General features: G+C 37.9%; 1 protein-coding gene across 3 annotated transcripts in view; it reads left to right on the forward strand.

Annotated features, from left to right (window-relative positions):
- Nucleotides 1-14,754, forward strand: part of WNK4 (WNK lysine deficient protein kinase 4) — a 48,104-nt gene that overhangs the window by 13,185 nt on the left and 20,165 nt on the right. For all 3 annotated transcript variants that reach the window (XM_058183174.1, XM_058183172.1, XM_058183173.1), the window contains exons 2-10: nucleotides 5,469-5,641; nucleotides 6,849-7,069; nucleotides 8,096-8,253; nucleotides 8,972-9,060; nucleotides 10,426-10,645; nucleotides 11,266-11,599; nucleotides 11,938-12,047; nucleotides 12,175-12,233; nucleotides 13,556-13,685. In XM_058183174.1, the coding sequence (XP_058039157.1) occupies nucleotides 5,469-5,641; nucleotides 6,849-7,069; nucleotides 8,096-8,253; nucleotides 8,972-9,060; nucleotides 10,426-10,645; nucleotides 11,266-11,599; nucleotides 11,938-12,047; nucleotides 12,175-12,233; nucleotides 13,556-13,685 (1,494 nt within the window). The remainder of the gene's footprint in view (nucleotides 1-5,468; nucleotides 5,642-6,848; nucleotides 7,070-8,095; nucleotides 8,254-8,971; nucleotides 9,061-10,425; nucleotides 10,646-11,265; nucleotides 11,600-11,937; nucleotides 12,048-12,174; nucleotides 12,234-13,555; nucleotides 13,686-14,754) is intronic.

The following is a 14,754-nucleotide window of genomic DNA, read 5'->3' on the forward strand; positions in this document are numbered from 1 at the left end:
CTGTTATTTGAACCCAATGCCCTACCTCTTGTCTTAAGAGCTGATCTGTGGTCCTGCCTCTGAGAAGGAATTCCTGGGCTAGCTATCTTCCTGTGCTGAGAAGTAGGTGGCAAATTTTCAAGGAAGGGAAAAGCAAGAAATAAAGCTTCTAAACATGTCTTTGATGCTGTGGATAGAAATCTACTGTAGACCACTGTCTCGTGGTGGTGGTGGTGGTGGTGATGATGTTGATAACAATAACCGGCATTGACAAAGTCACCTTCAATCAATTGAAAAAGGTATCCTTTATTTGGAACAGCTAACATCCTGCGACAATATCTTTACTACCATCAAACAGCAACATTTTCCTATTCCAAAACTTGATAGATAAAAATGCCAAATCCAGTCTAAACATCTGGCTAACTGTGTGACCAATTTATTAAACTTGTATACCACCTAACTCTCATTGACTGGGCTGTTCACAATGAAACAAAGAAATTACAGTAGGTCTCATTTGTCAAATTACATGTATTGGCCTTCATTCTACCAGTTTTTAATTTGAGGGAGGTCAGTTTAGAGAACCTGTATTTCTGCAAAAACTAATTGTTTATCAAGCAATGAGAAAGGAGACTAGTCCCTCCAGATGGGGATGCACTGTGGGCCTGACATATGATTTCATCTCATTGAATCTTGCCTTGTTAATGAAAACAAATTGATGGAAGTACATACGTTATATTGTCTAAGCAATTGGTCATGTAGCAAACTGTATCTGCCATTAATCTGATTTTGGAAAGGCATCTTGTTCCATGTGACCCCTTCCCTTGTCCCACATCTCATTGAGGTAACCTGAGGAGCTGGTTTATAGTTGCCAAAAGGTGACCTCATGGCAGCTCTGTTCAGCCTTTTCTACAACTGCCCTGTACACACTACTAGGTCCTCTTGAACTGAGATACCTCAGCATTTTGTTGGCCTTCTAAAGGGGCTTTGAATCATACTTTCAATTGATTAATTAAATTATATGCCACCCATCTCACTATCAAAAGAAGCTTTGCTTTGGATAAAACCTTTAACCATGGATTTTAATTTTTATTAAATTAACCATGGAGATTAATTTTAACTGATGTTGGTAACTGTTTTTAACTTACTTGATTTGAATTTTGATTTTACGATTTATTTTAAATTAAGACATCTTGGTAGCTGGCAATCTAGTAAGTTTTAATTTTGCTCAGTAGTAACCCAATCTCTTTGTATCGGCACCAATAAAATCAGGAGATCAGATAGTTCAAATGGGTATAATGATTTATTGTAAGCTTGAACTCTCTGCAAGAAACTGAAATACTAATGGCCAAGGGAAATTAGTTGGAGAAAAGAATAGAAGGAATTCAAGGTGGGCTTAGATCTTTTATGGGTGTGCAGGGACTCATGACTGATGACATGTTTGACCCCTCCTTCGGGCTTAGCCTGATCATCTTCTACAACTGGTGCCCTAAGTTTAGAGAGTCACTGGGCATTTTAAAAGAATCCAGGTGATGTCCATGGCCAGACATTTTTGTGTTGACACACCTCTTCTTCCTTCAGAATAGGAATGAATCATAGAGAAGGTATTTCTAGGGAGGTAGAATTGCTTATGTACCTCCCTTCTAAAGGACTAGCTAAGCTGAAATGGGTCTGCCTAGACTTAGGGAGTAGAAATCTCAAAAATTTGAATATTTCAGAAAACTGGTTTCCTTTTTTTAAGATAAATCAAAATCTCATATAATAGCATCAGGCATTACAGGCCTACAGGCATTCAATATTAATTTGTTTTCTTTTAAAGAATTCACTCCTTATGCTTCTAATTTCAAGAGGCAAATCTTCCAAATTAGATAGACTCTAGTAAAAGATAAATCTATAAAACTAAATTGGCTTTGTTTTTACCCTATATGTGTACCAGCAACTTTGAAAGCAGTACAGATATGCATACGTTTCTGTACTGCTTAAGAAGTGCATTTTTAAATTGACTTCTTCAAATACTTGATTTTTTTCTAAGAACTTTTCTCAAGTGCAGCTTTAATGTTTTCATAGCATTTCACATATTTTCCAATGATAGTCCTAATACGCTCACTTTTGTAAATGAGTTTTGTATCTATTTGTTCAGGAAATTTAATAGAATAGCATGCAAATTAATTTTCCCATTTCTAATTGTTTCCAAGCTGACTTTTTAGAGCTTATTTAGAAACATAGTCCTGTGATGTAGATGCGGGTTCCCACGTTGCATTAGGCCATAATGTGATTTGGACTTGTTATAAGAACCCAGCCACATTTGTAAATCCAGATGTAGTGTAAACCTAGCTAGTTGTGGCTTATTTAACAAACCATAGTTAAATATATTTTGATTTTGTGGGATATATAAATACAGTTAATATATTCTGCATGGATGCAGAATCATGTTTGTCACAGTACCATAAAAGTGTTATCATAGAAACTAATTCAGAACATCTCTCATGAGGGAATGAACCTCCTGTGTAACAGTTCCACCTCCATAAAAATTACAAGTACGCTGCTTGCTATAGATGTTCCTTATTTATAAAGTTGTTCCAGCTCTGGATTTCTTCTTCTGGCCCCTCCTGAACTGCATACAATGAAGCTTTCACAGTGGCTGATGGCACACAGCTGCATTTGTAGCAAAACTTCATAAACACCTCAAAGTATAAAAATATGATCCACCTCCAGCTCCACCAGAGGTTCTGGCCAATGGGGAGGTGAGGCGGTTCCTGCCGGCACAGGGAGGAAGTGTGGTCTAACAGGTGGGCACAGGGCCATCACAGACACTATCCCTCTGGCAAAACTGCCTCTTTTTAACACATTTCATCTGTTTCCCTGTTGTTTCTTTTCCAAATATGCTTACTGGAATATGGAAGAGGGCAGGCATGGATCGTTGTGTAGTATTTTTTTCCCCTGGGCCTTTGTTTCTTCTCTCTTTCTCCCTCTTCCAAATACACACATGCACACAGAGAATGTCTTAACACAGTCAGTTTCTGCAACCCAAAAAGTATCCCTGTTCCAGCACTGAGTGGACTGAACAGAGAATTTGGTGGTGGCAGCAGTTTTGGCAGTTAGCCCATTGAATCCAATTCTGGTTTGCAAGAAAAATAGTTGGATTACTGCCATTATCTACCTCTCTAGTTCCCCCTCTCCTGCAGCTTTTTCGAAGGCAATCTAACTGTTGCACTTAGGAAATTACAGTAGCTATTAGAAGAACAGGTTGCTTGAGTGAGGATGACTGTGATCTTCTAAATATCTAATCCATATCTTCATATGAGAGTGCTCCTTTTCTGTAGCTGGAAAATGAACCTGGGAAAGGAGAGTTAATAAACTTCGCTCTAGACTTCTTTCTCTTCCCAAGAACGGCAAAATGAGTCCAGGATTCCTGGCTTTTTATGTTATCTTCCCTATCTGTCAGAACCTTCTTCTGAGTTTTGGTTCTTTGCTGGGTGTCAGAGAAACGAGCATTAATTTGGGGAGCTTGGTACTTCTGCTATGCGTTTTGGTAATGGTAGTCAAAGAATTCCCACAGGACTTTCTGATGATTCCACTTTGCTTCCTAGTTGAAAAAGCAAATATGTCCAGCATGTTGGCCATTGACATTTCTATAGACAAACTTTGAGCAAGGAAATTTGTAAAGTCTTCCTCCAGTGCTCTCTTCTACAAGAGAGAGACTGGATTAATTACTATACAGTGCTGTGGTGAAGACTGAAAAGGCAATAAAATATCAAATGGTTATTGGCTCTGCTGGACATTGTAGTTGTTTCTGGTTTTATGTTTGAAATAAGTATTCCCTCAGGGACCACCAGTTTGTAATTTGATGCTGGTACAGACTGGATAATACCAGATTTCAGCTGGCTGGATTTCTTTCCTACCTAACATGGTCTTTTGAAATGAATATCGAATATTGTACATAGGCCTAGATTGTTACAGGAAAAACGTTACCAAAGAAGCACTCTGCTGATTGCACAAAGTTTATGACATACGTTCCACCCTTTAAACCCTTCTTCAAAGCACCTAAATTTCCTAAATTTATCCCATTTTAGATTCTGGTCTCACTTTTTCATTGTATATTTGTCAGCAGACCACAGAATGCCTCATCTGACTCTTGAGTTGCACAACCTTGATATAAAGGAACATTTATAAATTCAACCTCTTAATTTATTATCATCAGTTCGAATTCTAACTCACATTTTGCATAGATAGATCAGGTCTAATTCTTCACTTTGACCTCCCATTTTCTACTTAATTTATGCTCAATATGGCCTGTGAATTGAGTAAAGTTTGGTCTGGCTTTTATTTTCTAGGAGGTGATGAGGTATGATAGGATTAAAATTGAGGTAAATTCAGACAGACTTTGGGTCCTTGTTCTAACTACTTGATTCAAATATACTGCATATTCTCTATATTTTCCCAGTACCTATGTTATTCACAGTTGACTTCAGTGCTTAGTTAAAAACTTGAAGTTTAGGAAAGAATACTGATGCAGCTGTATCAAAATGTCAAAATGTGCTTTCCCAAAGAAGTATACATTGTCTACGTATTCTCCTTAATCACCATTTACTGACCACTCTTCTGATTTAAAAAAAATAAAAATATTCTCAAAATTCAATTTTCCTAAAGGGATTACTTGACTCTGTTTTATTTTCCGTACCAATATCTAGTGGACCTCAGTCCCTTGTTTGTATAATCTCCACTGACTGGAACATGCCATAGAAGTTAACTAAGAGACAGCCATGAATAAAACAATATGGCAAGCTTGCAGGTAAGGTCTTTAAGGAGTGAGAGGAGTAAGCATCTCAGTTCTAGATATAAAAATGTTAGGATAAATAGTAAAGAAGATACTATTCTGCAAAAGCAGAAAATGGGATAAAGCCAATTAAAAGTATATAAAATAAGCTTGTGAAGAATATGAACATAATTGTAGAAATCACCAGTGTCTGAGATCCTGGAAAACACCAAGTGACAGGGAGAAAGCCAAGATGGATAAATGAAAACTAATTGTGAAGTCTGGAAGGCTCGGTAGCTATGTGAAGATCGTAGAGGATATTACACAGATAATCACTTATAGTTGTCTGCTGGCAACAGTTTTGTTTGTGTTTCATGTAATAAGTTCCTGATGCTCAGAGATCAATAGTTATTCCATTGAGATAAAGGTAACTGATCTGGGAGAGCTAAGAGGGATAGATAGCATTGATGGATGCCTAATAGTCCACTCATGAGACTCCTTGGAAAAGTAAGGCAGAGGAAAATTATTCCCTTCAATGGATTCATTCCTTGGAGTGAATATTATGAATAAAAATTTCTCTCAAAATTCCAGTTTGAAATGAAATGTGAGCATTTTAAAATGTGATAATTTGATTTCAAAATCTAGAATTTTAATTTGACTACAGTACATTGGTATGAGTTCATCTGCCTCAGAAATGGGCTCTTGAGTTTCTTTCTCTTTTCTTCATGTTTGTTAGACACGGAAGTTGTCCAAAATGGAAAGGCAGCGCTTCAGTGAGGAGGTAGAGATGCTGAAGGGACTCCAACATCCTAACATTGTCCGTTTCTATGACTCATGGAAATCTTCCATCAAAGGACAAGTCTGCATTGTGCTGGTGACTGAACTCATGACCTCGGGAACTCTTAAAACGTGAGCATGGAACAGATTGGATGGGAATGGGTGGCTGGGACGAAAAGCAGCCTTGGAAGGGCTATGCAGAGGTGTTTTTTCAGGGAGGGGCATTTTTTTAGCCCATCTCCTTCCTGTCTTAAAGGACAGGTCTACAAGCCACACAGAGGGTCATTGTGCAGCAAAATACTAATAACATTGCTACTTCTCTAGAAAACATTTCAAAGATTGCCTGATACCTTCCTCTTTACTCTAAAGAAAAAGAAGTATCTAAACTGAGATCTTCAGGCTTTCTGCATGTTTTCCAATAACTGCTAACCAACAAACCTTTTCTCCAAATGCTGATTACTTGCAAAGACAGATTACTTGCAATAAATCAGTGTGGGAATGGGATTCAAATGAGGACCACTCTGCTACATTGTAGGACAATGAAAGGAAGTTTTTCTTTCAAAGATAATTGGTCACATTTATAAGATAATTGGTCTGAATTCCTTTAAAGTAGGCCTTCAGACTACAAATGGGTTTGAATCTGTAATTAATATAGTTTCTAATATTCAATTCTGGAGGTATATCTGAACCAAAGATTGGTGCATTGTATTTCAGATGATAATCATCTTTCACCAATAGTGCAACTTTGGGAGGGATCAACGTGGAGCAGTAAGGAAGGAAGGAGATAGCCATGTAGCCAGTTAGATCAGTTGAATCAACTCTGGTAATCAGTGGGATGATAGATGTTGTGGCCAGAGTGCCCTCACATTCATTCTCATTGGATTGTGGGTTTTTTAAAGGTATTTTCATGAACTATGTGGTATATGTTTATTTATTTAAATTAATTTATTTTTTTAAATGTATTTGCTTAAAAGCATTAAAATCATAAAAGAGAAATATTTCTAAAACAATGAAATTGGAAATTTTATCTTGCTTTATTTTTTATTCTTTCATAGACCCTCAGAAAATAGAATCATAAGGAAACTTCACTTTATTCCCCTTTCTATTAATTTTCTATTAAACATCTAACTGTCAGCATATGATTAGGCTAGCACTGAGTAGGCTAGTCATCATCAGGTTGTTTGCAAACATTGCTTTTGGGGCTCTTGACTCAACAATACCTTTGGCATTTTGAAAGCATTTAGGTTATGTCTATCATGGCCCACAGCCGATGATGATGATGAGATGGCTCTGAACTAGATCTCTCTCTCTTTCTCTCTCTCTCTCTTTCTCTTTGTAGATATTTAAAACGATTCAAGGAGATGAAGATGAAAGTTCTTCAGAGATGGAGCAGACAGATTCTTCGCGGACTCCATTTTCTACATACACGATCCCCTCCTATCATCCATCGGGACCTGAAATGTGATAATGTCTTTATCACAGGCCCTACTGGCTCAGTCAAAATTGGAGATCTTGGTTTGGCCACACTCAAGTGTGCTTCATTTGCCAAGAGTGTCATAGGTACTTGATGGGTAAAGAATATGTAGCAGAATATATTGATTTGACATTATGTATCCGTTCATCCTTAAAACTATATTCAGCAACAGTAATTATTAGGATTACCTCGCTAAGATATTTGGTTCTATTTGCTTCCAAAATTTGGAAATAAACATGAGCTGCACAGATGGTAGTATTAAAAGGCAGAACTTTGCTGGGATTGGGAGCTTATGCACGCTCTTATGTACTTATGCATTCCATTCCATTTTATTCCATTCCATTCCATTCCATTCTATTCTATTTTCTTCTCTTCTCTTCTCTTCTCTACTCTACTCTACTCTCTACTACTCTTCTCTTCTCTTCCTATGGAAAAGGCAACTTTTTAAGCAAAATCTTGGGACAGAATTGTTACTTTAAATATTTCTTGATTCTCATAAGGCTGTTTCGATAATGTATTACTGTTCCCATTGAGCTAAGCGGGTCTTTTATAGCCTTTATACAGATAGTCCTTGACTTACAATGGTTCATTTAGTGACCATTTGAAGTTACAACAGCACTGAAAAAAGAGACTTATGACAATTTTCCATATTTATTGCCATTGCAGCATCCCCATGGTCACATGATCACAATTCAGACTCAGTTGCAGTGTCCTGGGATCATGTGATCATCTTTTGTGACCTGATGCGCAAAATCAGTGGGGAACTATGTTATTAACTTAACAACTGCAGTGAGTCACTTAACAAATGTCACAAGAAAGCTTGTAAAATGGGACAAAACTTACTTAACAAATGTCTCACTTAGCAACAGAAATGTTGGGTTCAATTGTGGTCATAAGTCAAGAACTAGCCGTATATCTCACGGTTAAATGTGAATGAGTTTTACCCAGGGCCTGTTTAAAACTTTGTAGATCGCAGGCACTATTGTCTGAGATGTTAAGTAGAAGTGTGGAAACAAGGTTTGAAGATTTTTGAAGTTTCAGAAGTCCTGGACACTGCCATGGCGTCACTTAATGGTCTGAGTCTCAAGTAAACCCTCTCCTTCTTTTTCCAGGAACTCCTGAATTCATGGCACCAGAAATGTACGAAGAAAAATATGATGAAGCAGTTGATGTTTATGCCTTTGGAATGTGTATGTTAGAAATGGCAACCTCAGAATACCCCTATTCAGAATGTCAGAATGCAGCTCAAATTTATCGCAAGGTTACATCAGTAAGAGTACAACCTCTACCTTTTCTCATTTCTGTACATTCCTGGCTCTCTCTGTTGCAGTGGAAAGTGGGGCGAAAGGAACTTTCCATGATTACTTTCTAATTTTTGAGTTTTTAGTGCAATTTTGGATTTAGAACAAAATTTTGTTAATTACAACCAGTGAAAAGCAGCTATGGCAATACAATTGGGTTGAACTTCATAAGAGTGCAACCTTCTACTCCTAATTCTGGCCAAATGCTTTTCTTGCAACATAAAAATTTAAACAGTGTATCTAACCTGCCACAGACCAATCATTTTCATGCTCAAAATGCATTTGGGAAGCTTCCACTATGAGATGGGGAGGGGGATTTAAATTGTAAAAAGGGAGTGATAAATCTGAATCCAGCCTATTTGGAAACACTTTTATTTTAGGTAGAAGTCTTGTTCCATTGGTCAGAGTTCATTTAATCTATTTTATTGTATCCCATTTTGGAATTATTTTTACTGTAATGAAAAATTGATGAAAACTGAAATAGGTTCCAGGCATCCAGATCTGCTTAGTGTGTTAGCCCAGGTAATTAGGTTTTACAGAAAAGGGCTAAGCAACTGCCTTTTTTCTCTATAGCAGGAAAGGCAAGCAAGATTCATTGTCATAAGAGAAAAAGAGATTGAATATTTATATCGTTCTCCTTTCTACCCCGACCCCTTTTGGTTCTCTCTCTCTTATTTCTTAAAACAGGGTATGAAACCAAACAGCTTCTACAAGGTGAAAGTGCCTGAACTAAAGGAGATAATTGAGGGTTGTATCCGAATGAACAAAAATGAAAGGTAGAGAACAGCATAGCTGCTTACGTGATTATGCTAAATCAATAAATATCAGTGATATTTTGTGGTTTCTGCATGCATATCTGCCTGTGGGTATAAAAGTGCATGTAGCACCCCTTTTAAAAATTCTATAATATTTGGTAAACACAAAAAGTAATATGAGTAGGAATGGGTAGAAATTATGGATAGACCTAGGTAAGGAATGGGTATAAAGAATTGACTCAAAGAATTCATTTGCACCCCTTTAAAATACAGTAGTCCTCAACTTACAACCATTCATTTAGTGACCATTCAAAGTTACAACAGCACTGAAAAAAGTGACATGACCAATTTTCACATTTAGAATTGTTGCAGCATCCCCATGGTCACGTGATCAAAATTTGAACACTTGGCAACTGGCATATAATTATGATGTTACATTGTCCCAGGGTCACATGATCCCTTTTGCAACCTTCTGACAAACAAAGTCAATGGGGAAGCCAGGTTTACTTAACAATCATGTTATTAATTTAACAATGGCAGTGATTCACTTAATATCTGTGGCAAGAAAGGTTGTAAAATGGGGCAAAATTCATTTAACACTTGTCTTGCTTTGGGCTCAGTTGTGATTGTAAGTCAAGAACTATATGTATTCTTGTTTTAGAAATCACTTAGAATCTTAAATAGAACCTGACAGCCAAATTGAGATTTTTTAAAAAAAAAATTCTCCAAGGTAGACAACTCAATGCAAAGTTTCAAAATAGCATGTACTTCAAATGCATTGTAATTTGAGATATGCCTATTGTCAGGGTGGACATAAAACACTGAATCACCAGTTAAGATACTGTCAGCCTAAATCTCAAATTCCCTTGGAATTCAAGACCCTCAGATTCTTAATGCTAATTCTGAGACTGTCACTATTAACTGAAGGAGACAGCTGTCTCGTGGAAACTATTAGATGGTAGGATGGGTTGGTTTGACAGCAAAACCCAAATTCTGCTTTCTTGGGCCCCAAGCAACAGTTTCAGACACTCACAACTGGCTGAATATTGAGGAGGCTATCTAACCAAAAAAAAAGGGGGGGGCGGGGTTGTATGGGTCAAAGCTGCCACTCTTTTCCATCCCTCAAGTTAAATCTGATACTGAACTTTATCCTCTGAACTTTACATCTTGCTGTTTTTCTACACTGCTTATATCTGGAGTATTTAAAGAAGTAAGTTTGTATAGTTAAGGGCATGGAATAGATTGGCGTTCATATACTTATGAAGATCCTGGCCTAGGTACCTCTTTAAGTCATATTGAAATAACAATCTGTGAATTCAAACTTAGTCTGTTACCTTCATTTTGCAGAATAGTTTAAATTCAATTTGTTCCCTATCTTCCCTGCAGATATACCATCCAGGATCTTCTGGATCACTCTTTCTTCCATGAGGATACAGGGGTCCATGTTGAATTAGCCGAAGAGGATGATGGCATTAAGACCACTTTAAAGCTTTGGCTACGGATGGATGACACTAAAAAACTGCATGGGAAGTACAAGGACAACAATGCCTTGGAGTTTTACTTTGAGCTGTATAAGGATGTGGCTGAGGAAGTTGCCCAAGAAATGGTACACCTTACTATCATTCATTTCTCTATTATTTCTTCAAATCTTTCCAGATTAGAATGTTTTATAAATAAGGGATTTAGGGTAGAGCCACCTCTTTCTTTTATTTTTCTAACTGCATTTTGTACCAGTCTGTCCTAAGAATGGCACGTCTTCTGAGGGAAGTTGCTACATTAATTCTTACAATGTTAGTATCGTATCCTAACATAGGAATAATCATTATTTATTCAAATCTGTATTTTAAAATCACAGTTGTTTCACACTATTTTTTCTGTCACATTGCATTCTGTGTCATGAGAATTATCATAGTTGAGATTTACTCTTTATCTGTTCCCTTACAATGTCACGTTGGATGCAATTTTTTTCTGCAAATCCTGTCTGTTGGTAGCTCAGGAATTGCTCACACCACCAAAGATTTGTGTGTGCAAATAAATCTAATCACAAACCTACCTCATACTCGCATCCAAAACTCACAATTTAATTACATATCTTCAATAGAGCCTGCTCTGAGGAGAGTACTGCAGACAGCAGATAAGATATATGGCCTTGTCTGACTGTCCTTCTGTTTTCTATCTTCCTGCTCTGCTCTCCTTCCTACTCCATCTCACTGACCCATCATCCAGGTGGTTCTAGGCTTTGTATGTGAAGCAGACTACAAGCCAGTGGCAAAAGCAGTGCGAGAGCGAGTTCTTGCTATCAAACGTCAGCGTGAGAAGACCAAACAAGCTCAGGAACAGCAGAAGCATCAGGAGCAATCTCTAGCAATGGCTTCCGATATCCTACATTTGCTGGACCTGGACTCCCCCTCGCCTCTCAGTCCTGTCCAGACCTCAATCCCCACCACACCGGGGTCTGCCGACTCTGCCCTTGGATCAACGTTTCCCCCAGAGCCAGAAGAGCCGGAAGTTGACCAACATCAGCCATTCCAGTTTCATCCGAACTATTCCTCTACCACATGTAAGCACACCCATTAGCTTTGTCTCGATCTTCAACCAATGACTGACTATATCACTGCATATGACCTCCAGCATAATGTACCACAGTTTCTATAATTCTCAGACAGAGAGGCATTTGAAATTTAACTCAGCCACGCAAGCATCCTAAAAACCTCCGGCTTCCATCTTTTAAATATTTCTGTCAGGTTTTGCTGAGATTCTTCGTTCTCCTTTTGTACTGGAGGAATCTGACATTTACACTGAAGCTGGGCAAAATTAGCAGTCATCTGGGAAGTTTAAGAGGCCACCAGATTAGATGCAGTCAAATCTTACTTTACATCTCCCCTTGTCCCTCCACAGCTGATTGTGAAACTGATGGGTATTTAAGTTCTTCTGGATTTGTGGAGTCGCCCGAAAAACTGCAGAGTCATTCTAGCCCAGTAAAAGTTTCGGGTCATTGTTTTGCTTCGGTGAGTGGAAATTCTGTCCCTGGCATGCGCAGCTGCATTGGGTGAGGTTGATGCATATGGCTTAGACATGGAGAGAAGGTGAATTGGCTTGGCATTGCAACTCTCCTTTCCCTTTTTATACCCACAGACCATTGCTGTGAGCCTGGAACCAGTCTCCACCAGTGACATCTCTTCTCCTTTTGACAGGTAGGAGACTTTCAGAGGTTAGCTGCTATGGGCTATGACTCAGGATGTAGAGTGAGCAATATCTTGCTGCTTGCTGTTCCTTCTAAACCCTAAAATATACCGTACAGAGATAAATAAAGCTGAATTCCCTAGAATAAAGATAATCCCTACAGGGATTACTCAGGAAGATGTCCTTTTAAAACTTGTGTAGTGCTTGCCTTCAGAAGAGCCCTACTTCATGCTACCATCTGTTAATTTCTAAATAACTTAGATCATCATCCCCGCAGAGATAACATTGGCCCCACTTTGACAGCCTTTTGCAAGGCCCTGAAGAACCGGTGAACATGGGGCGGGGCACCCAGAGTGGAATGGAGCCCAACAAGTGGCTTATTGATTGATTGGTTGTTGTTGCCGGGAGTAGGGAGATTATTGCTTTTTTATTGTTTTTATGTTGTTGTTTTTTATCTTTGTAAACCGCCCAGAGTAACTGAGAGTGAATTGGGCAGGCATATAAATGTTCTTAAATAAATAGATTAAATAACTTTCAAGGCACCATGATTCAACAACTTTATCTTTGGTATCTGGGGATGCCGAAGATGTATGGGGCTGTAGGGACCACCTTCTGATAACAATTACTGAGCCCAACTAACCAACAATAGAACTCTGATCTAGCTTATCTAAGCTTTCTTTCTCTATTTGAAGTTTATCAGTTACTGATTTTATTTCTCCAATCCAAGCGATCAGTGCTGTCTGAAACAAAAAGAAAAGCAAAAAGGCATTCAGTTTACCATAGTGCTTTTTTTGGCAAGGACATCAGTCTAAATTCAAAATACACAACAAACAGGAAAGCTATTCTCAAGGGCTTTCCACAAACTGTTATTTGAGTGAAAGAGAGAGAGGACCAAGGAACATGACAGGCAGTTTCTCCTAAGAGGAAGAAAATGCTCACATCATAAAACAACTTCATTGGAATTTCATTTTGGCCAAAAAAAAAAAAAAGCTTGGTAAAGACAATTTGTTAAGGGTAGCAAAGAATTGCAAGTGTAGATTGAATATGTATAGCAGAAGAGATGTGGTGAAATTACCATTGGTAGGATTGCATTTGAATCTTGTGGTAATATCCCAGACTTCTTTTTCCTCTCTCTGCATACAGTCAGCTTGGAAAGGATGGAATGGACAAGAAGGTTCATATTCTCTCTGAGCAAGAATTAAGGCCATTTCTTGAAAGGCTCAACTTTGCCTAAAACAAGAAATTTAGAAAGGGCAGGAGGTGAGATGATTTTTATGATGCATCCAAACTGATCACATTTCTAATTTGTTTCCTCATCATCATCTGGGAATAGTTACGCATCCGATGTGGCATCTGGCTTGAGTGATGGCTACGAGGGTCTCTCTGCAAGTGAGGACAAGTCAAACCGAGCCTCTGGAAAGCTGGTTCGCCGTCGTGCTCGATCTCGGCTGCGCATTACTAATGTGAGTGCTATCAGTTGCAACACTTAGGTTTTATTATTGCTGTTGTTATTGTTGTAATTAACAGATAATAATAGAAAAAAGGATTTACGTAGATACAGCTTTACTAAGATTGTGAGATAATATTAAAAGTGGAAAAAGTAAAAAATAGGCCTGGAAAATTATAATCATAAGCAAAGCAACTCCAGAAAGGTTGATCAGAAGTTGCCTTTTTTACGCATTTGTCAGAACAACAAGAAAAAAAATGACTAATTCAAACTTTGATAAACAATACATAGTTCTACAAATCAGCTGATTCATTCTTTCTGTGTTGGAGAACCCTCTTGGCTATCCCTCATGCGCAAAAAGTCCAATATTCAATAATTTATGGGACAATCTATAGCTGTGAAAATCAACTTAATAAAGAAAATAGATCTATAACTAGAACATATTTGCCAGGATTAAGAAATATTGTAATGTTACTTACATGTATGTCACACATACATCACACATACACATATTAAGCTGTTTAAAGACACAGAAAAACATTCATAGGTAATCGATTCATCTGGACAATGGTCAGAGGCAGGAGCCTTCCCCAGCTTCTTAAATGTAATTGTAATTACAATGTCTTGAAGTGAGACAAGTACAGTGAGGTTCATAATCAAGCCCAAGTACAGATAGCCCTTGACTTGCAACAATTCATTTAGTGACCACTCAAAAGTTACAACAGCTCTAAAAAAAGTGACTTAAGACAATTTTTCACACTTATGGCCTTTGCAGCATTCCCATGGTCATGTGATTTACATTTGGATGCTAGGTATTCATATTTATGATGGTTGCAGTGTCGCATGGTTGTATGATCCCCTTTTGCAACCTTCTGACAAGCAAAATCAATGGGGACGTCAGATTCATTTAACAACCATGTTACTAACTTAACAATTGCAGTGATTCACTTAGCAAATGTGGCAAGAAAAGTTGTAAAGTGGAGCAAAACTCATTTAACAAATTACTCACTTAGCAACAGAAATTTTGGGCTCATTTGTGGAAATAAGTTGAGGACTACCTACATAGCTGTGACAGTCTTGCATGC

This window comes from Ahaetulla prasina, chromosome 4 (genome assembly GCF_028640845.1).
Source record: "Ahaetulla prasina isolate Xishuangbanna chromosome 4, ASM2864084v1, whole genome shotgun sequence".
Taxonomy (NCBI): Eukaryota; Metazoa; Chordata; class Lepidosauria; order Squamata; family Colubridae; genus Ahaetulla; species Ahaetulla prasina.